The 24,653-nt window shown below is 33.3% G+C and overlaps 2 protein-coding genes across 2 annotated transcripts; both read right to left on the bottom strand.

Annotated features, from left to right (window-relative positions):
- Window positions 1–397: 397 nt before the first annotated feature.
- On the bottom strand, window positions 398–7,083 carry ninaG (neither inactivation nor afterpotential protein G). The gene is made up of 7 exons (XM_077434233.1): window positions 6,942–7,083; window positions 6,680–6,882; window positions 6,395–6,610; window positions 5,442–5,766; window positions 5,238–5,362; window positions 4,988–5,171; window positions 398–633 (listed from the first exon to the last, which is right to left on the bottom strand). The coding sequence occupies exons 1-7, from the start codon at window positions 7,081–7,083 to the stop codon at window positions 398–400; spliced, it is 1,431 nt and encodes a 476-aa protein (XP_077290359.1).
- A 1,869-nt stretch (window positions 7,084–8,952) lies between these two features.
- RpL24-like (ribosomal protein L24-like) lies at window positions 8,953–10,017 on the bottom strand. Its single transcript, XM_077434250.1, has 3 exons — window positions 9,803–10,017; window positions 9,232–9,554; window positions 8,953–9,156 (listed from the first exon to the last, which is right to left on the bottom strand). The coding sequence occupies exons 1-3, from the start codon at window positions 9,881–9,883 to the stop codon at window positions 8,994–8,996; spliced, it is 567 nt and encodes a 188-aa protein (XP_077290376.1). The 5' UTR covers window positions 9,884–10,017; the 3' UTR covers window positions 8,953–8,993.
- Between the last annotated feature and the right edge of the window lie 14,636 nt (window positions 10,018–24,653).

Genomic DNA, 24,653 nt, shown 5'->3' with positions numbered 1-24,653 from the left:
AACTAAAATACATAAAAAGCACATATGTATGTATTGTTTAATCTTTATTTTTTTAATACGATTTTTAAAAGGATGAATTTCATTTGCAAAAGCGTTAATTTCATTTGCAAAAGAATTAATTTAATTTGCAAAAGAATTAATTTCATTTGCAAAAGGATTAATTTCATTTGCAAAAGGATGAATCTCATCTGCAAAAGGGTGAATTTCATTTGCAAAAGGGTGAAATAGGCTTGCAAAAACTGTATATCATTTGCTTAAATGTAAAATGGTAGAGTCCTGGAAAAATATTCAAACACTTTCAGTTTTATAGGAATAAGATTCAAAAGTATTTACACTTACATGTCTGTTTATCTCAATACTATGATAGATAAAATGTAATAGCATCCAATATTCATGTTTATAAATATACTAACTGAAGATATTGATCTACAACTGGGGTATCTCCGGCCATAGAGCATGTGCCAGCGCTGTGATGACCCGTGAGAGCTCCAACTCTTACAATACACTCTAAATAAACATCAGGCACATCATCAGTCCATAAATGTTGACACGTTTTTAATTTCGGCCATTGAATGACTGCACCGATGTCCTTGAAAGCCTTGGTAGAGATGACTTCAATGGCCAGACGAATTGCTGCAATCTTATCACATTAGTCGTACGATACGATGCAATATTTTATTTTATTTATTTATTTATTTGGAAAATTTACAGTTTACAGTTTATTAGATTGATAGTAAAAAAAATATAATTATGTTAAGTAAACCATTAATAATTTTCACATATAGGTAAAAAAAGAAAAGCTCAAACATTTAAAATAAGAAACAAAAATGATAATAGAGTAAGATAGTTAAAGAAAACAAAAAAAGAAAAAAAATAGAAATAACAGTATAATAAAAATATCAGAATAATAAGAATAATAATATGATAAAAATTATGAAATAATATAAAAAATATAATATATAACAAAAAACAAAAAGACAAAATAAATACATCAAAATAAAAATTCATAATCATAATCATAAACTTTCATTAAAATTAATCATCGAAAAACAAATTTGCAATAATTACTCTAGCTTGTATAGCATTAATATTAAATAAGTCAAACATAGAAATTGTTAAGATAAGTGTGTTGACGGTGGAGCTTGCACGCCAGATGAATGAGCTTCTTCCATAATTAGAAAAAGTATTAGGTATGTAAAGGAGCTCATTACATCTAGTCATTCTATTTGGTACACGCAATGATAGTCTGCTCAATAATTGAGGACAGTCAATCGAGCCGTTAAGGATGTTCAAAATTGTTGAGATGTCAGCTATCTCCCTTCTTTTGACAAGAGGAAGTAGATGCTGACACCTACAAGCATCTTCATAGGAAGTATAGGTTAATCCAAAATGGCTACTGACGTACCTCAGGAATCTCTTCTGAATGCGCTCCAATCTGTCTCTTGCACCAGAGTAATCTGGGTTCCAAACTTGGGATGCAAACTCAACAATACTTCTTACGTATGCACAATATAGTATTTTGTATGATTTTATAGAAGTAAAGCATTTGGAGGACCGGATGACGAACCCGAGGGCCTTCGACGCTCGAGCTACAACATTGTCAATATGTTTACTAAAGGATAGATCAGAGTTTAAAAAGACTCCCAAATCCCTAATTTCCGATACCCTTGTGAGTCTATGTCCGTTAATTGAATGAGGAAAGTCAACTGGACATAGTTTTCTGGTGAAGGTTATGCAGGAGCATTTTGCTACATTAATTTCCAACTTATTTATGCTGCAATAAGCCTCTAGTCTGAACAAATCATCTTGTAGGGCCAAAGCATCATTTCGGTTGTCTATTCTCTTGAAAATCTTCATATCATCAGCAAATAATAGTACATTTGAATTCTGAAAACATTTTTCAATATCGAAGATGAAAATATTGAATAATAGAGGTCCCAAGAGGGAGCCTTGTGGAACACCAGAAGGAATATTCATCCATTTCGATATAAATCCATTTAATGAGACAGCCTGTGATCGACGCGTAATGTATGAGGTGAACCATCTATAGAGATCACCATGAATACCGATCTGTAAGAGTTTTTCAAGGAGAATATCGTGATCAATCTTGTCAAATGCCTTACTATAATCTGTATATATAGTATCAACCTGAGACCGATCGTTCATGGCATTAGTAACGAAATCATTAAATAGTAGTAAATTTGTTGTAACTGAGCGTCCTTTCTGAAAACCATGTTGTTGCATACTAAGAGATTGCGAGATAGCTGGAAAAAGTTGGTCGTACACTAATTTTTCTAATATCTTAGCAAATATACATAGCTTTGATATAGGCCTGTAATTGGAAATTTCGTTTTTTTTTCCTTTCTTATGTACAGGAGATATGAATGCTGATTTCCAGATACAAGGTACAAGGCCCTCACTAATAGATCTTTTATAGATAATGGTTAGTGGTAAAGTTAGGCTTTCAGCACATTTTGAGATAAAAATTGGAGAAATTAAATCTGGGCCTGCTGTTTTATGAATATCAGTTGATTTCAAAATATTTAATACTTTTTCACTTCGAATTTCAATTGATCCAATTTCAGAGGAAGATGTGACAGAACAGACGTTGGTTGGTAAGGGATAAGAGGAAGTCGATTGATTAGAGACCGGTTTAAGGAACGTCGAGTAAAAGAAGGAAGAAAACAAATTACAAATGTCCACCCCCGTATCAGCAGTAATGTCACCATGATACAGAATATGAGGTAGGACGTTGTTTTTGTTCCTTGATTTAATGTAGGACCAGAATGCTTTGGGATTCAAGGAAATGTCGTTTTCTACTAAAGTCATATAATTTTTGAAACATTCTTTCTCTAAAGTTTTTGCCCGATTGCGTAATAGTACAAAGGTATGATGGTCAGCCAGGTTGTTATAATTTTTGAATTTCTTAAAAAATTTGTACTTTTCCTTCAGGACTTTTTTTAGGGGTGCAGTATACCAAGCGGGAAATTTTCTACTTTGAACATGTTTCTGTGGGATATATTTATCCCTTAAATTATATATAAGATTATAAAATGAATTTACAGCATCATCAAGAGAAACAGTATGTAAATAAGACCAAGAAACAGAGTTTAATTCATTTTGAATCTCGTTATAGTTACCAAGATCAAAAAGGAATCTAGTATAAGGTTTAGATTTAAGTGATCGATAAAAAGTTAGATCAGCAGTAATTAACAGAGATTTATGATAAGGATCCTCAGGAACGAGAGGATCTAAACAGGCATCTACTACCAAATGTTCATTTGATAAAACTAGATCAAGAATACGGCCGAATAAGTTAAGTACTCCATTATATTGTTTAAAATTACAAAAATGTAATGCATCAATAAGAGTCATTTCGGTGCTTCTTAACGAATTGATAGGTATAAGTCCTCCTCTGGAGATATCCTGGGACCATTGGATGTTACTTAGATTGAAATCTCCAACAATTAAAAATCTATCATCCGGGTAGTTAGTTGAAATAGTAGACATGTTTTCAAGAAAATTAGTAAGTTGAGTATTAAAAGAATTACCTATGTTCTCAGAACATAAATACAATACACATATATGAAATTTGAGAAGGTTGCGATGATTAGTGGTGCTGCGTAAAGTGAGAGATATCCAGATATCCTCCGCAGAAGAGTGCCACTCTGGACGTGAAACAACTCCAAGTTCACGCTTAGTTGCCACAAGGCAACCACCACCACGTATTTGGTTTAAGCTAACATAATTACGATCTCTTCGCCACACTATATATCTTTCATCAAAGAGTTCCTGATCACTTATAGTGTCCATCAACCAAGTTTCAGTAAGCAAAATAATATCATAATTGGACATGTTTATATTTCGTAAAAAAATATCAGTTTTTGTACGGAGACCACGTACATTTTGATAATATAAATTAATAGAATCCATTAAGCGGTCTCAGAAAAATAATAAAAAGGTACTCACACACATATATATATGTGCATATACAAATGCATATAAACACATACACACATATGTACATACAATTATACACGAAAATACACATGTCAATATGTATGCAAACATAAAAATGAAACGTATTAATAGAGTAGGAAAATAAAGCACATGGAAATAAGGAACATGGAAAGTACACAGAATAAAATATAGCAATGTAATAAAAATAAGATAAATTGTAAAACGTAAATAGAATTGGCAATTGATGAGTACGTAGTGATAGACGTGTAGATATCTAGAAGCATAAATATCAGCAGTTATGTGTATATGAATATAAATATACACATACATACTTGCATCCATAGAAGCGATACGGAATTACCGAGCAAACCATCACTCGTGATACCAATTGAGTTAAAATAAAATTAATAAAGCGAATTATATAGTTTTTTGGCAAGTATTTGTTCATAATATAATAATAAACAATGATTTAGATGACAATTGATGATAGAATTGAAAATAAAGTGCGTTCAGAAATATAAGAAAGAACCAATAATTAATAAAGAAAACAAAAACCATAATATATGGGTAGAATTGATAGAGTGCATAAAGATAGACGTATAAGCCTACATGCGTAGGTAAGCATAGACATATGTATACAAATGAGCATGCATCAATAATTATAAACAAAGACATAGAACTATTGTTCAAATAATAATCATTGATGGTAGTAAATGAATCTGAACATATATTAACAAAGTGAAAAATGGAATTAACCAGTTTATATTCTTTAACAATAATATTAATATTAAGACAATAATCAATAATACAAGTGAAACTATAGTTATAAATAGAGCAAAAAGTATGGAAGAAATTACAGTAAAAAATGTAATTGCATGTACAAGTATATGTAATTATAAATGAAGATATAGAATCAATTATCAAACAACAATTATTGATGATAGCAATTGAATTGAAATAAGTATAAGCAAAATAAAATATGGAATTAGTTAGTGTATATTCTTTGAACAGTACATGCAAAAATTACCTCTTATCGTGCACTCGATGTCTGTATTAATTGATAGATAATTTGGGTCAATTATCGGCGAGCTATGTGGGTCAGCGTTGAGAAGTGTTATGGAGCCTCGGCTCTCCGGTTGTAAACAATTGGCTAAGAATACGAAACCCTCTTGGCTGCTGTTGTGATGCAGTGGAAAAAATGCTCGGAAAGTCTGAAATGTTTGCACAGATTAGAGATAAAAACTGAGGTTGAAATTAAACGGCGAAAAAAATCTGACTTCGGAATCCGTATTGGCAATTTCTCTCAAGATAGTCTCGTCAGCTGAACCCAAAGCAAATAATGTCAGAGATGTGCTGTTCGGACCTCTTCCGATAGCAGCGATAGCTGAAGATGATATGTAACCTGTTATAATGAAATATTATTCATTAGAAACAATTCAGAGTTGATTAATACATTCAATATTTGTAATTGGAATGAATACCTTTTCCCGACCATAAGTAATCAGTCAGTGTTTTGATGGCTAGCATTTTGCTTAAAGTTACACTTAATGGTTTGTCAATGCTTACATACAATGGAAAGTTCAAATGATCGTGAAGATTTCTACCGACTGACTCTGAATTTACTACGACTTCTATATTGTGTTCTTTTAAATGATGCTCTGGACCGATACCGGACAGCATGAGCAGTTGTGGCGTTTTTATAGATCCACAAGATATGATTATTTCATTCCTGGTTATGATTCTATGAGTTGCGTTATCAGAGAGGACGATTTCAATTGCTTGAGCTTTTTTGTTTTTGAAATGGACCTGTGTTAATGAATATTCACTTTATTAAACTGTATTTAATCATCACTGGATGATTTGCTATATTGCTATATACCTTAGAAACTAATGTGTTAGTTAATATATGTAAGTTTTTCCGTTGTAATGACGGGACTAGATATTTTCCATAGCTTGATTCTCGTACGCCATTGTATATTGTGTTTAAAAATGATGAAACTTTCATTTTCACGGAAGTCAGCTGCTTGGTTGCTTCTATGAATACTTTTGTCAGGTCAACCAAAGTATCGTCTATATTTTTTATACGAATTACAGGTCGTTTCTAAATGTGATATTAATCAAATAATTGTAAATAGGCTTTTGAGCTCTTTTTGCTATTACGCTGTACATATTAACATTATAATAATATAATACTATGATTACTAACAAAATTAATTTAAAATTGTAAAATAGAAAATGATCAGTAGATCAGTAGCTATTAAAATAGATATAAGCTGTATTGTGAACATACATAATTTAGTAATAATAAAAAGCATTTAAAAATCAAAAAAAAAAAATATTAATCAAATAGAATTAAATTGTGATCATAGTACTAAATGTGATATTAATCAAATAGAATTAAATTGTGATTGATGATGTAGTTGGTTTAATGTACCCGTGCATTTTTCTTTATGACTTTAGTTCCGACATCGCTAGAATGTTTTTCCAACATGAATATTTTCTCAAAGTATGGCTTTAAATCAGAATAGTACCATCCCCTCGCACCTAGTTTGATCCAATTATCATAATCACTGGGAATACCAACATCGTGCAAGAGATAATTAAGTTGACCAGATCCGCCCAAGCCTTTGCCTCTCGGAATGAATTGACGCTATATTGAAACGATTAATTATACAAAAAAAATTCAATACTGCAGAGTGTTTAATCATAATTCAAGAACCTTGTTTTTGAGACCGAACGAGGAGAACTTTTGCGGTGTAGACGTGAACGACCAGTCATTAGATCCTCGCTGTATAAGCGTTGGAGTGAGCGGTATCTTTGATAGAATATTAAATTCATCGCCTGCTTCTATCAACAGGACGTTTACGTTGCTTGCTTCAGACAACAAAGCGCCAACCACACACCCAGCAGTTCCTCCACCAACTGTTAAAACACTCGTTAAAAACCCACCGGGATATGTATGATTCTGATTTGTACTTTACCTATGATATAATCGTAGTATGGATACAGAGATGGTGTCGGAATTATAGATTCGGCGTAGTAATGATAGATTAGCACACTCGCGCACAAAAGTACCACGTTTACAACAAAGTATTTAACGAGGAATGTGTTGTATTTCTTCATGATGACCGTCGTCGAACGATTCAACAGTTGTAATGTAGGATATTGGTTAATTATTGATTTTTAAATCTGAAACGAGTGTTAAAGGTTGACGTGGACTCGTATGTTCAATTGGATTATAAGGTAAGCAGCTCAGTGCGTAAAATTAAGCGTATTACGCTATGGTCTAAAACTTTAAATGTATAATATACGATTTCAGTATAAAGTATGGTAGAATAGTCCCGAAAACGATAAAGACAAAATAAAGTATATGTCGGCATTGATTGGGATTCTCAAATATTCATGTTGCCTTTTTTAAATGTGTTGTAGATTCATGTATATTTAAGATTTAATCACTACAAAATTTGTAAGGAGTTTTCATAGAAAATTTATTCACACTGATGATTCTTTCGCCGGTTGAAAATTGTCACACATAAAACTTGGATATAATCTGTGTTAACTTCAGAATGTTGAATTATTAATGGGATGTAAGTATTTTAGACACAGATTACCTGAATACAATCTGCTTTAGGTCATCGAGCTTAGAGATTCTTTAATTAATATTATGTATTAGATGTATTATGAGCATTTATAAGAATTGTAAATAGGTTTTTGAGCTCTTTTTCCTATTATGTTGTACATTAACATTAGAATAATATAATACTATGATTACTAACCAAATTAAATTAAATTGTAAAATAGAAAATGATCAGTAGATCAGTAGCTATTAAAATAGATATAAGATGTATTGTGAACACAATTTCGTAATAATAAAAAGCATTTAAAAATCAAAAATCAAGTAGTTTAGAGCAATCCTTCACTAGGTGAAGGTCTACTTATCGGCACTAGTCTGAAAGTTCTACGTTGCTGGTCCACACAAACATCAAGAAATAATATTTCTGGGATTTTTGACATCTTCTTTATGTTTTGTTATATATTAACGACACTCCTTGAGATAAATACACATGTATTTCAATTACATACATAATTTCTATTCGTTTTATAATCAAAACTTACTATATTTCCTCCTCAAATGTACACAAATATATAATTTGGTGCCATTTTCCAAGATTTGTTTTATATTCTTGTTTATTGATTACAATTAAGGTAACTGAATTAAATTCTACCATTCTGCCTGTATTTTGGTTGATAATAACTAACGCATAATAAGCTATATAGATTATCTAAACACAATCTGCTTTAGGTCATCGACTTTAGAGTTTCTTTAATTAATATTATGTATTATGAGCATTTATAAGAATTGTAAATAGGTTTTTGAGCTCTTTTTCCTATTATGTTGTACATTAACATTAGAATAATATAATACTATGATTACTAACCAAATAAAATAATATTGTAAAATAGAAAATGATCAGTAGATCATTAGCTATTAAAATAGATAAAATATGTATTGTGAACATAATTTCGTAATAATAAAAAGCATTTAAAAATCAAAAATTAGAAGCTATACAATTAGTCTTTCTTAAAACTATTAAGTGGAATTTTTCGATGATCACATTTCGTTTATTGAAGTATAAGATAAGACCAAGTCAAAAAGGTTGACCTTTATTATATATGTATGTATGTATGAACATACACTATTCTTCCCCAGTGTCGTTACTAAAATCCAAGAATTAAATTTATATGTTTATATATTTATTACATATAAATTTACATTAAGCAATATATGAAAAAAGTTGTTTCAGGTACTGAATTTATTCCTGTATAACAATATTATAAAATGATATGCTATTTTCGTTTACACTCTAAGAACCTCTCTCGGGTTGTTTGGTTTTATACTAACAACAAATTGTTTTGGATATCTTATACTGAAAAGACAAGCATGAAAATAACATAGGCATGTTTTAAAATTTGAAATAAAAACTCATAATATGTGTATGCTTATATTTATTAAAGATCTTAAATTACAACGATTAATCTTCCAACATTTCGACTTCTTCGTGTTGGACAAATGATTCTTCCAATGGAGCTTCGACCATACTTCGACGACCCTTAGCATCGATGACTTCAATAGTTTCAGTTTCCATCTCGTCGTTTTCAAGAGCTTTACGTTGTTTGAGACCGGCGGCAGGTGAGCTGAAACGACAATACACATTCATCAAAACATTTCTATTAATAAAATACACACATGTATGTGAAACATTTACTGACCGTATGAGAGACATGTTTCTTTGGACTTCTTTGACGTCTTTTTCCATTTCAATCTCCCTGCCCTTTCTGAGCCTCTGCATGATGTGTGTGTTTGTTCTGCGTTGTCTGATGTTCTCCACTTTCTTCATGGCCTCGACTGTCTTGTTCCAGATCTCACGGTTGTATTTGACGGGGACATTGCGTCTCTTTTCGAATTCGAACGTCGGGTCGACGGCCAGCTCTTTGCCCGCCGTCTTCCTGTACGCCTTCGTCCATCTGGTCTTACGCGGATTCTTCTTCTTTTTGAATGCCGCGTGACATTTCGACCGGCAAAATCTGAATATCTGAAAAAAAAACGACATGACCATAAGTATAAAAATGCTTAAAATAAACTTTTAAATTCTAGATTTAATTTAAAATAACGATAGTTAATATGGAATGATGTCAATGGCAAGAAATGGTATTGTTGATTTTTAAGTTGTGTATGACTAATGTAGAGGTTGTGAGGTTATGTTTACAGCGAGTGGCGTAATAATGTAAATAATCGGTGAAACTTACGATTCGAGCAGCGTAATATTACGATTTGACTTACTTTGCAGTCGTTTCTGACGAATTGTATCCCGTGGCCGGGATATATGTGGGACGAGCAGAAATAGCACGCCTCGATACGCATGGCGAAGTGTCAAAAGAAGGAATGACAGTTAATGGCGGACGAGTTTACGAACACAATGCGTCTTCACGATGTGACGATGTGGATTTACGAACATGCTATTTAAGTCGAAATAAACTGATTTTATTGTTGTATATTTAATATAAAATTAGTAAAAAACACATTAAAACATGAAAAAAAACATTAAAATATTGAAGGGCATTTTTGTAGTTTTTCATTTTTGAATTATTTGTTAAAAAAAAAAACTTTACTGAATGCTTTTTTATAAAACGGGGGAACTCGTTAAATTTATGGCCAAGAAATGGGTAATTGGACTATTCGTCACATTGGGGTGATCACAAAGACAATTTTTGCCATGAAAATCGCGAATACACAATATTTGGCACTCAAGTTCTCGTTACTATGATAGTTATCGTTAGTATGATGGACTTTCCAGTTGCCAGATGTTCCGTTATAGAGATTTCAGTGACTTTGTGACGAGTAATTTGTGACCAGCAATCACCGAACCAAGAAATGGTACTATTTAAAATGATAACCTCAATTGGTTTTAAATGGATGAATGTATTTTGATCAGTATTTATTTACTAAGCGATCAGTACTTTTTATACAAAATGATCAGTATTATATATAAAATGGTTCGGTGATTACTAGTCAAATGTGAACCGGTCACAGGATAACCGGTCGCTCTAGATCGGTCACAAGTGATCACCCGTCACACTAAAACTGGTCACACACGAAAAAACTGGTCACACCCAAAAATTAAAAATTGGTCGAATTTTTGGGTGTGACCAGTTTTTTCGTGACCAATTTTCGGGTGTGACCAGTTTTAGTGTGACGGGTGATCACGTGTGACCGATCTAGAGTGACTGGTTGTCCTGTGACTGGTTCACATATGACTAGTAGTCCGTTTACCATATAAAATACTGTTTTAAGTTATTAAATAAAAATAAAAAAAAAATAAATGTGTTGGTCCTGTGTTTGATCCGCACACGGTCGAAGTTTTTTCAAATACCTTATAATTATATTTAATTTAATATTTATATTTATTTGTTTAATATTAAAAAAAAATGGCAAAAACTACCTATTTACATATAAAAAATATAAAACACCAATGGAAAAACGAATTGATTAATTAAATAATTAAATAAATTTTCAATAGATGGCGTTAAATGCTCAGAGACTTGCCTAGAGGAAACATTGGTAACAAACAGTATGTATGTATATGAGTTTTTTTCTTTCGTAAATTTTGTTGGCAGTGTTTTAGCTGCGGCGTACATATGTATGTCGAATCGAAACGACTATTATAGTATGGCGAGCGTTATAGCAGATATACAGACGCACAGAATAGCAATATTATATATATACGATCTGGTTATTTAAAAATACTAAAATGTCAGTAGAAAACGCAACTCCACTCCTGTCCATTCCCACTCTCCTCACGGTCCACTATCTGTTTTGATTTGCTTTTTTTTGATGCCGCATGTGAGGTACTGATGCAGAAGCAAACACGCCATAATATCTTAGCAGTCAATACTTATTTATTTAAGGTTATGTTATTATGGGGGATGAACGAATGAGACGACTGGCATGTTAATGCACGTGTTTTATTTATGACAGCTGAAGGCAGAGCGAGTAGCCGCTCTCCGAACCCAGCCGAGTTGGTCCCCACTCGCAGGAAGGTAACCAAACTTGACCATGTCGTATAGCGAGCCGCCACATTATGTTAGGGTTGGTTTTATTTTTTTAAGGTGAGGTTGGGTAAGGTTAAGTTAGGGTTGGTTTTATTTATTTAAGATTAAGTTGTTAGGTTAGATTTGGAACCCCTAGCTCCGGCATTATCACGATTACATTATATTATAATTCCCTAATATATTATCACGTATCTTTTTCATTATTATTAAAATGTACTAACGCACACAAATAAAAATATAATAAGACATTCTCGCGTTTCTAAAATGGATTTTGCTTAAATAAAATTTTAATTTTTTCGTTGATTGAAGCCTTGAAGCGAAAATTGTAATTTTATTTTAGTAAAATAAATGATTTGTTTTCATTTCAATTGTCTTCTTTATACTTAATATTTAACATGGACTTGACTTAAAATATGAATGCCTCGATAAATACAAGACATAGCATATTTAGTTTTTTATGCAATAAACTAATATGTGTTTTATGTGGAATAATTTGAAATAAGGAAAACAACATAATCAAATCGAGTATACAGTCTTTTCGGGTTTCGGAGAACGGTTGTACGTAAAAGTTCAGCGGTGTTGAACCTTTTTAAGTTTGCTTGCCTCAACTGGTACAATTCTTTGACCGCTTAGGGTGAAATCACACAGAGAGGAATGCGGTACATGGTTTTTTTTTAGATACTTTTAAACATGCGAAAAAAATGTGGCACATATTCATGGCACGCCCAGCACACACCGTCTCAAAATCACCCCCTGGAGTGTTTTCGGTAAAATTTTATCTATGTATTTATCCTTGCTTGACAGTGACTTATTGATAACAGTGTATCCCATATTTGAAGAAATGTAGGAGAACCCCCACAGCGGGGAGCCAAGCACACGATGCGCCGTTCTTCCCTGTGTGATTTCGCCATAATTCTCAGTGATGATGTGTCACGTTCACGCTCCAAAAGGTGGACCTAAAAGCTGGAAGCGCATTCGAAATTTCACCATTTATAAAATAGTGGCTTTTATTAATTTTGCGAACGGGGAAATGAGAGTTTGTGTAACAAAAGAGATGTGGCGGCCGTGTTCGTGCGCGATAAAGGACCATTGTTGCGAAAGCGGTCGAAATTCGCGTAAAAATTATTAGTTCTCCATTTAAACACGTATTGTGAATTTACACAATACGGCTACCTATGATGTAATATTTGCGTGCGGCGAGGGGGTCATGCGAATAAACGGCATTCGCTATTATTCAAACTTATAGGTAGTGTAAAAAGTAATGTGAAACCTACAATGGTGTCAGAGGTGACTTGATAAATATTAATATTAATTTTGAGCTACTTAGTAAAGAATTTACATTAGAAATTGGGTACCATTTATCGGCCCGGAAAAAAGCCCTATTTCCAGTCAAATTAGGTAATTATCACGACATTATACGTGAATGCCTATCTCTAAAGCATTTCGCCCTGCAAATGAAATATAGTGACTCTCTCTAAAATAGCTCGCACGACAGATTCGGTGTTCGCCTAGAAAATCAGACGTCAAATGAGTTGCCAGTAACAAAAATAAATATCGACCCTAACAACCTAATCTTAAATAGCCAGCAGTTTGGCTTAGTGGTAGCGTATATATTTAGCACCACCGAGGTCAAAGGTTCGAGTCCTCGCCACTGCTGGTTAGATTTGGGGGTTTTGTGACTCCAAATCGATCGTTTCTCTATCAGAGTTTGCCAATTTTATCTGATCATTGCTGAAACGGTTCCTGAAAATTGGTATTAGATCTAATCCTGTTGTCACAAAATCTGCCTGTGTATAATTTGTAAAAATTATACACAGTTATCTGAAATCTATAGATATCTCTTTAGACATCTCTATAATTTCGTATTTATTATATGTATAAAAATTGTATACAAAAAAAATCTAAAAATAATCCATAGATGTCTCTATGATTATTATTTCTGATTAATTGTTATATGTTATAAATGTATTCTGATTGTATATGTATGTATTACTGTATTTCTGATTTCTGATTGTTTATGTATACTGTATTTCGTTAACGTATACCCGTCGCATTGGAGCAAATCTGTAATGGCGAGTGTATATTGATTTGTAACAATAAAATAAATAAAATATCTGAATAGGGCCAACCCTAACTTAACCTAACCTAACCTAACCCTTAAATGAATAAGTGTTGGCTGCTAAGATATTACGATGTGTGGATCATGAGGAGAGTGGGAATGGACTGGAGCGGGGCGGAAATGTTTATGATTTTACTGAAACGTCAAATTTTATTTTTGTTACTGGCAGCCCATTTGAGGTTTGATTTGCCGGGCGGACCCGATTCTGTCGCTCGAGCTATTTTAGAGATGTTAATTTGACATTTATCGTGTAATATATTTTACAGCCGTGCCAAAAATATTATACCTTATAAATTTTCTAATTATATACGCTTTTGAAATGTCTTTGAAAGACGCTGTTTTGAAAGCAATTTAATAATAATCCTAAAATAATTGGCATAAGTATCATACAAACGTACATATGTTTACATTGGAAAATAATCTTATAGACTAGTATAGTAAGTAGGAGGTTATCTACGTGGTTACTGAAATGTGGAAGTATCTATTGTTGGTGTGCCTTTTGAAGTGGAAATGAAAGAGGATTGCCAATAATGATCATTCCGGGAAAGTCTCGATTTTCAAGATGTACCTGAAAGATCGACGAAAATCCATGTAATGAATATATTTAATTTTCCCTTTGTTCTTGAAAAATGGATAAACAACGCAAAATTTTGTGGCTGTTAACGTTTTGTCATTGAAATTTAAGATTGTGTTTCACCACAAAACGTATAAAATTGACAGGAAAGATTGCCACTGAACAAGTATAAACCTGCCGTAAAAATTTACAACGGCAAGGAAATTGAAACTTATTTATAGGCTAGTAACACGCAGTCGTATTCGAAGGAAAATCACTTGAATATAAAATCGGGCACACTCACAGCATCTAAGGGGTCAATGTCAATATCTATTACATAACATATGTAAATATAAATAGCATTGAGTATAAGAATTTCGGGGAATCGCCAAAAGCATGCAAGTTACTGGCGTGTATTAGAATGATATTAGTACAATGTTGCAAAATAATCGACGCGCCAATTTGTGTATTTCAATTAAGGCAATGTTCTTTAAAGTTATTTGAAAATAAATTCATTTTAAAAATGAATAAAACAAAAAAAGAATTTGTATTATTATTTGCCTATAATATGTATATCGGCCATGAGTGACGGACTCATGCGTGAGAACAAGTGATGCAAAATAATTTGGAATTTTTAAATGGCGCGAAAAAACCAGGGAAGTTGGAAGTTGAATTTTAATTTGTTAAAATTTTATTTTAAAGTTAATTTATTTATTTTAAAATTTTACTTTTAGATATGTACGTACATTTGTAATTTAAAATCATGTCACTCTTATTTTATTTTATTTTTGAATTAATTGCCAATAAAAAAATACTTTGATATAGCATATTTTGATATGTTAAAAGAAAATTATAGGATTTTTCAAAACAACCGTAAGATGGCGTGATAGGCGCTCAGTATAGATATTGATAAGATTATGTGTGAATTCATGTCCCTATAAAAGTTAATACTTTTTGTTTTGTCCCAGGAAAAAGTCCTTTGGCAGCCATAGGTGTATACAAATATTAATATACATATATATTTAAAAAAAAAATGTGGAAAGAATTGTGGAAAGATCGTGGTGACAAACTTTTTGACTTTTCTAAGAGGAAAAAATCCCGCTTCCTGTTTATTAAATTTAGTGATTTTTTTTTATTTTCATCACATTGATACAATAATTATATTTGAATTTTTTCGTGAAGAGCACACATGTTTAAGGGGTCGAAAAAAATGTTTAAGGGGTGGATGAAAAATTGAATAAGAGTAAACTGCCACTTTCGGTTGACGGATGCTTACCAAATTTTATACATAACTTGGTATTAAGCTTAAACTTTTAGATATGAAATTTCAGTTCAATAAACCAAATGGTTTCTAAGTGAAATATAAAAAACCTCGATTCTCTAGAGTAAAAGTACTACTTCGGTTCAGGTAAAAATATTAAGGTATAAAATTTATAATTTCTATTACATTTAAAAAAATTGTATGTCTGATTTGGTTAGCAATTCAATTCAAAAACTGAAAAAAAGAGGACTGCTATAAGAGGAGGTATCATTTCCGCTCAACTTAAAAATTTGAAAAACATTTACATCGTATCTATAAGAATTTCAGTAATCCACACTAAGTTTCAGTTCGATAGGATTAAAGGTGTACAAAAAATCCCCAAAATACATAGACACACATTTTTCTAGATTAGTGTATGATTTATGGACATAATGTGACAGTAATCTCGAATCGAAGTTTGAATCATAAATTGGATAATATACTGAGTAATTCGATACATGTATGTGTTTCTATCAGTTAATTATTGCATGATCACAAAATACGTCTTTTGTTACTACAAACAAAGTTATCATAAAAAGCAATTTAAATTCGTATATTCAATAATCTACAAGATAGAATATATAAAATATTAAGATCTCTACATTGATAATTCTTCAGTTAATCATAAGTTTGCGCCGTGTTCTGATCTGATTCTGAAACAATGATCTGATCGATCATTGTTCACAATCAATGACATTGAAACATTGTAAAATAAAATAAATATTCAACTGAAATACTGAAGTATATAGTTTTCCGTAGCTATTATTTTGAGTATAATATTTTTAAATTAATATATATTTTTTTATTTAAAGGAAGAAATAGTCCGTAAGAAACATGTAATTTTTTTTACTACTGAGACGTACATTTCTAGACGTTTCCATATATCCCTTTGTTCTGGCCCTGTTCAATGATATATCGCCCTTAAGTATCACGTAACAAATTAAGTTGTTGCATATGATATATGTATGTACATATGTATGTATGCAAGTACCTACGTGTAAAATCGTCACAAACGGTCCGCGCCATTAAAGCGAAATAATTCCATTACAACGAGATACATTATTGTTGCTGGCTCGTTAAAATTGAGGGATTTTGCAGTTTGCGCGACAGTAAAACTCCGTTTTGCGAGAGAGCTCGCGTTTAATGACGTCTCAAACACGCCGCTCCGCATAGTTTCGCAAATTTTACTGCTTTTCAACTGCGATTTCGATATTATTTATCAGCTATGCAAATTCGAAGGCACATCAAGCATCAAAATTGGAGTCGCGTGACAGTAAAATACGAATGTCATATTTATTTTTGACGTTTGAAACGAAAAGAAAACGTTAACGAGGCAAGCTTTGAAAACTTATGTACCTACCATTTTCCTCTTCTCGATAATCACCTCAAAAATCTGACCCATTTACATATATAGATTTTGCGTAAGATAGTTTCAGTTCTGTAGTATGTAGTATAATCTATAAACACAGATATAAGAGAGGCTTAGTATTTTTCTTTTAATTGTGGAAAGAATATATCCAAAATAAATTGAGGTGGCATCGATTCTGAAATGTAATAGGGATAATATGTTTGGCACGGCTGTAAAATAAATTACTGGGCATATGTCAAAACGACATTTAATGTCAAACTAACATCTCTAAAATAGCTCGCACGACCCAATCGGGGATCGCCCGGCAAATCAAATTTCAAATGGGTTGCCAGTAACAAAAATAAAATTTGACGTTTCAGTGAAATCATAACCAGTTACATTTTCACTGGGTATAGAAATAATATCCAATTACATTTTAACTGACCCCTATCAGTGAAATTATGATTTTTGACAGTTGGATGATAGCGCGTCGCCCCGCTCCCGTCCATTCCCACCCTCCTCATTTCCATTCCCACCACACATCGTAATATCCATCCAACACTTATTTATTTAAGGTTAGATTAGATTAAGTTAGGGTCTGTATTTATTTTTGTCAAATTTTATTTTTGTTACTGGAAACCCATTTGACGTGAAATGTCGTGATAAATACCTAATTTGTTTGGAAATGGGGCTATTTTTCCGGGCCGATAAATACTACCCAATTTAATATTGGAATAAATTTTCATATATACGAAGCTTTACATACAACGTATGCACAAAATTTTCCAAAGGGAAATGTATTAACAAAATACCATATCCTGACTCCACATGCAGTATGTATCGATGCATACATTCACCTGTCACGTATGCGAATTTGCATTATTTTACACATTGTCTGGTAAAATTCACATATTACATACAAGGCTTCATATGGACGTGCCAACGACAGCCATTACGACACAAAAAACGTGTATTATAATATTATTTGTGAAACACTTGAATGCCGACAAGCCACCCAGAGATTGACAGATATGTGTGAACACCATTTGCGAGACACAAAAGGAGAATGTGGCAATGAATGCGAAAAGAGCCATTGTCGATAAAGAGCTTCGTCGCATTCAGAAGCGTTTATTCGCAGATAATTTAAATAATTCGATCAAAGGAAGGGTTAACGTAAACATCAAATTTCCTACTTGGCCTACTTAGGATTTGTTTCTGTGTAAATAATTTGAATTGAGTTTGCATGTACGTAAATATTTCGAGAAGAAAAGGGGAGGGATTGAAACTTTTGGGTGGGCAGGTCGGAAATTGTTGATACGACTAAAAGGATTAGCATGGTTTTGATATTAAGTGGATTCGCAAAATGGACAATTTCATTTCGATACTGAGAACAGGTTTTGAAATTGAGAACATTCGAGACTGAGCTAAGGGATTTTTGAAATTTGAGTTTGGGAGTTTTGAATAGTGGAATTTTTAAAATTGAGAGCTTTTACAATTGGAATCTTTTATAATTTGGAGGTTTTATCATTTGGAGCCTTTGTAATTGGGGTTTTATCACTTCTAAATATTGTAAGTTGACCGTAAATGGTACAAATCCCCTTGTGGGTGTCCTCTTTTTTAAAGTTGTTGAATTCAATTATCTCCCAAACCACTAACCAAATCTGACTGAACTTTTTTTACTTGTAATAAAAATTATAATTTTTATAACCTAATATTTTTTAAATATTTTTACCTGAACCGAAGTAGAGTATCTAGATGATTTTTATGTTTTACTCAGAAACCTTTTGGTTTATTGAACTGAAATTTCATATCTAGAAATTTAAGCTGAATACCAAGTTACGTATAAAATTTGGTAAGCATCCGTCAACCGAAAGTGGCAGTGGAATCGTACAGACACATTCACACGTATGTGTGAATGCGACAGCATTATGAAATACTAATAATATGTACATACATATGTTGCTACAAGTATGATAGGATTTCCGAAAAAAATTGAGTGCAAATGTAAAACTTGCACAAGACAAAAGTTCTACTTCCGGTTGTTGGATTTTATTCAATGTTTTTTTATTACTTAAAATCACTATCAGTATTATACATATTAAATATCAAGAAAATAAAAATAATTTAAGACGTCAAAATAAAATAATGATAAATACTTCTATCGGTTTACGATCAAATTCTGAACAAAAAACCTTATCAGTTAGTACATAAAGATTATTCATAAATATAAATTTATTGATTAATTTAAGATTTAAGATAAATAAATGAAAATTGCTAAATTGAATTAGCCGATTGTAGATAAACTAGTTGTTTGATTAAATTAACCATTGTACGTTTTTCTGCCACAAAAAATGGTAATGATAATGATAATTCCGTTACGCAATTGTAAATCTTAGGATAAATGATCTTATCAGAATACAATCGATTTTGTACAATCTTTAATAATATTCGTATCATTTCAAAGTCCGACACATTAAACTGTATGAATCACATTGTTATACTGTAGGTATGTACATATATTCAAATCGTAAGCGTACATTGCTTGTCAATAGCCAATGGGGAAGTAGATAAATATTTGACTAAGATTTGAGTCCAGCACCCTTCAACCAGAAATGATCGAATCGCTTACTTTTATTGTAATACATAAGTACATATACGAAAATAAAACTTGATCACTTGATAACTTGATCTATGTACATAGGTACATATATTTACATAGAGCTGACAATGGGAAAATTCAAACTTCGCCCAGTTCACCACTAGCATTGAAAGAGACGAACTTATAAAGTGCATTCGAGTGCATACTTCCGATGCAATTTTATGTGAGAATTTATCACCGACTTCACACATTCTATCGAAAGCACCACTTGCTTGTGTCGCCAAATTGAACTGTAAAGCGGGCGCTTTGCTGTGACCGAGTGCTCACTTATCTCTAGAGTCTAGGAGATCCCTATATTCCAGGAGTGTGTAACTTCAAGACACTCATGCACCTTTTGGAGATGTGGCCCAATTAAACGGATCGAGACGTCACGGTTGCAAATCGCTTATTGTTTTGTAGTGTGTGTCGTGACGTCAGACACCGAACTCAATTTGCGTTTCATTTCGCAACATTCGATGTTGCTGTCTCGGGTTATATTGCATTATACATATATTCTTCTGGGTAAGGGGTTGGAAATCTTTTCCGCTTGATATTTCTGATCAGTCGGCAAAGGGTGTACTCAGCCTATGGTGTTTTTTTTTGAAAACTGTTACCGCCAAAATAAGTAAAGTACTTATCTCAGTCTCAGGAGATCCAGAAGTTATTAAATATTTATTTTATTTTATTTTTAACATATTAGTCACAGTGACATTATTTAACATATTAGTCACAGAGTATTTTAACGCGGTACTGTGGCCAGACATACAATCATAACTAAAGTGCGGATAGGAAGCGTGCTTTTTCCAGGAATCATGGCGTTTTGGGTCTATTTACAAAGCTAGAGTGCAAAAAAAGGTTCTTCATAAAATTGGACAAAGCACAGCGAACAATTCACAATAACCCGGCATGCGTTGCAGTGCCATAATAACGCATGCAATTCCCGTTCCCGTTCCCGTTCCATTCCGTTCCGTTTTTGGTTGCTTTCAATCTTCAAAGGATGAGTCATATGAATAGGACTCCATGTACCTATGTATGTACCTAAATGTGAAAAAAAAATTAGTTAATGGGTAGAAAATTAGAAAATTAGAAAATAACAACTATGTAGAAAATTAGGTATTTAGAAAAATTTCCAATTTACTAATGAAATTTAGTCATCTTGGATAGCTATGAAAATTTTATAATGCTAGAGACTCTTTAGATACTATGGTCTATGAAGATTAAGTGGTATTAGTTTTTGTATGGAGCTCACGTTTAATGGTTTTTAAATGTTTCAGCATTTAAATCAGCGAAATTCAAACTGATGTAAAATAGGACAGGGTTGCCGATTTGATGGAACCGTTTCAATGAAGTCAGATATATTGACAAACTCTGATAGGAAACGATCAACCTTGGAGTCACATATCCAATGTATGGCCTGGGACTGAACTCGTGACCGCACAGTTTATAGCATCACACGTTAACCATTTATCTACATATGTATGTTGCTGGATATTTTATTTCATAGAACATGAATACTTGCCTTTACAGATCGCTACAAAGCGACCAAATGCACTTTAAACAGATACAATACAATCAATCAATATATAAAAGCACTTTTATACAATGCAAATTCATACAAACACCCACAGTGACATATATGGAGAAATTTTTGCAGCATTTTATAATCAAATTAGCGAAGACCAAGACGCTGAATAACTTTGAGATTAGCAAGAGAGATAGGAAAGGAGATGCCAATTTTTACCGGAACCGTTTCAATAAAAATCAGCAAAATTGGTAAGAAACGATTGACCTGGAGTCACAAACCAAGGTTTGGCCAGTAGCGGGACTCGAACATGTGACCACTATATGTGAAAGCATAATATGCTAACCAATAGTCTTTAATGAAAAGTTTTAGTTTAATGAAAAGCTTTGATGATTTGATTGCATTAATATTTTTTTCATTGCCGCATTTGAAAATTCGAGAGGCCGCATGCGGCTCGCGGGCCACTCAATCTCGACTCACTCACAAATACTGAGCGAATAATGTAATATACGGTGTATTTGACGCGTAACAAATTCAGCGTCAACCGGAAACTGCGGAAAATCCCCCGAGTTTTCCGCACACCCCACTAATGTCACTTCGATCGCACGCACTACGCGCTTTACCTATCTCCATATTTTTTTTGCGAGCGATGAACGGGTTGACTTTTTACGATAAAGCTTCCACTCTATTCGACGCATATCGTGTCATCTCCTCAAAAGTGGATGATAAAGGTGAGAGTTCCGTTCCTGTGGGTTTCGGCTTGCCGAAAAGGAAGAAACGACCCGTGTTAAAAACATGGGTATAATAAAGATAGCTTCGGTAAAAATCGATTTTGTATCCTATTATTCAATGTTTGAATAGAAATTTGTACCGTTCGAGAAAAATTGTATATAAAAAACGGTGAAATATTTTTTGAAAGTGGAGTATGTATGTAGATAAATGTGACGAAGTTCAAAATTTAATTTCATTGAATATTGTTACGTATACTAAAAAGAGCCGCCGGTTAGTTGCAATCGGATTAGGCCGGGTAGCATGCCAGAGACTGTGTGACCGTTATAATTGGTTTCGAGGATTATCTCTAGACTAAGTGCTGTCGGCTAAACAATGATTGCACTTAGCGGCGATAGCGATACTCGGTCGCATTCCCGTGGAGTTCTCAGAAGTGACCGATACCTTGGTACCGTGGGACCGAATGTCGTGGGAATACATATCCGAGTACGTGGCTATAACAATAGGTAAACAAATTAGACGTCGAAAATGTCCTGAGAGATCTCCCCCTTATAAGGCGGTACTTAGGCGATATCAAGACATTCTGGACTGGGCACTGCCAGTGCGTGTATCTCCTTAATCATCAATAAATGCTGTCAGATGACTTTGGCCTTTTACTTGGATCCTCCACCCACCCCTACGCAACAATATAAACAATCGCCTTTACGGATCGCTCCAAAGCGACGAGTGCGCTTTAAATAGATACAATACAAACAAATAATTTATACAAATGCCAATTCATACAAATATACCACAGTGACATATGCAGAAATTTTTGCAGTATTTTTATAATCAAATTGTCGAAACTCAAGACGCTGTATAATATGCAATTAGAGAGAGACATAGGAAAGGGGATACGAATTTTACAGGAACCATTTCAATGAAAATCAGAAAAATTGGCAAACTCTTATAAGAAACGATCAACCTAGAGTCAAAAACCAAGGTCTGGCCAGCAGCGGGACTCGAACCCGTGACACCCTGTTCAAAAGCATAATATGCTAACCACTAGTCTACGCAGCTGGTTGTGAAAAATGAAGAAATTTTAAAATGAAATATTTCATGTATGAATATTATGTAGTAATTTGCAGTACTCTAGTTAGGTCTTGCTTGGGTATATTTTATGTATAAACAAAAAGCTGTAAATTGGTAGCAAGTCCGCATCACTATTATTTTCAAGATTTTTTTTACACTACTTTGGATTGAAAAATTCGACTTTTTTAAACGTATAACCCTTACTGAGAATCTTGAGCAATGCCGTGTATTTATTACTTCTAAATGCGCTGTTCATTAGTGTCATAAATAATTTATGAAATGATGATTATCGTTGCGGTTGCCTTCGACGCGACGTATGCGCGTAACCCTTTAACGCGCCGCTCGTCTTTTTGCTCGTTGAGCAGAGTGATTGGAAAGATAATGGCATCAGGGTTTGTGTGGCAAAGCCATGTTTATACAATATATAATAATGTCTGCGATAGGACGCCATTCAATATTCAAATGTAGGCCAAATTAACAAAAGCGCGGTCGCCGCATATTAGCGACAAAATTCAAATTAATGCAAAGCGAACCGTAATAAAGCGTACACCGCTTCGAATAAATTTCGTCGATACCCCACTCCCCTATATCCAAAGTGAACACCTTTAGTGTTGTTGGAATGCAAATGATGAGAAAACTGCAGCCTTTCATAAATAAATGAAATAATTTTCATCTCGTTGTTTATATATGTACATAATCAAAATATGTATGACAACAATAGTGGGAAATTTAATATGAAAATTCGTGAAAATCGTTAAGTTTTTATTTCGGATATGAAAGATTGCTAGAAATTTTATGCACTTTCAAATAGTTGGTATTCACAGAAGGATCTGTCATTAGATAAATCTGTCGTAGGGTCTCTGGCTGCGTCATTTATCGCAGTTTTGAAAGCTATTGCCGACGAATCTCTCGATTAATATAATTATAATTATTTTTAATTTATATCAGGAAGGCCTAACAGGTAACCCCAATGCGCCTTTCTGGCCAGAAACATTGTACATTTGATACAAGTATTACTAGTATTGTAATGTGGGAACATGAGAGAGTATCCACTGTCTAAGTGCATTCGGGGGTGAACAATGGAGACCCCCGAATTGGACTAACGGGACTCAGTAAGTGCCCGTTAGAATTCTTAGAACCTGGGCGAGAGCGTGAGACTCATTTAAAACTGTACGTGCCTAGACAATAGATACGTAAATAGATCGGGGAAGCTGTGGTGAGCAAGTTGTCCTTTATTAGGAGGTACATATGCCATATCAGATTATTCTGGAGCGAGCACTGGTTACGTGTCGACTTCCTAAATCATTCAATAAATGCTGTGAAGCGGATTTGGATTCTGAACCCATCCCTTACGCAACAGTATTATACAAAGTAAATACATATCAATTAGCATCCCCAGAGACATACACCCAGCGCAAAGCGAAGCTTATCAGTCATGCTTATCAGAATGGCCCATTTTTTACCCTATTGGGTCTCACTTTCTGGCAATTTTGTATTTATACTTTTACAGTTGTTTTAAGCATACCTCAACGTATTGTTGCCAAAAAGTCAGTTTCCCCCAGACTTTCAAGTAGTGCGTGTCTTTGTGAGCGTTGAGCGTAAAATATGAATTTTTGTCGATCGCCGAGAAATCAAAAATTGTAACTTTCTGGGAAGAAAATTATTCTTTTGCGGAAATTTATCGACGAACGGGGACACATTCTACCTATAATAACTGTATTTTTTAAGAAGTATAAAAAAACAATGGACATAACACCTGTCGAAAGAGGAAAAATGGCAAAAAAACTGAATTCTCGAGACGA

Source organism: Arctopsyche grandis, chromosome 7 (genome assembly GCF_051622035.1).
Source record: "Arctopsyche grandis isolate Sample6627 chromosome 7, ASM5162203v2, whole genome shotgun sequence".
Lineage (NCBI taxonomy): Eukaryota > Metazoa > Arthropoda > Insecta > Trichoptera > Hydropsychidae > Arctopsyche > Arctopsyche grandis.
Note: the sequence above shows the minus strand (reverse complement) of the source record. Positions and strands in the feature narration are given on the sequence as shown.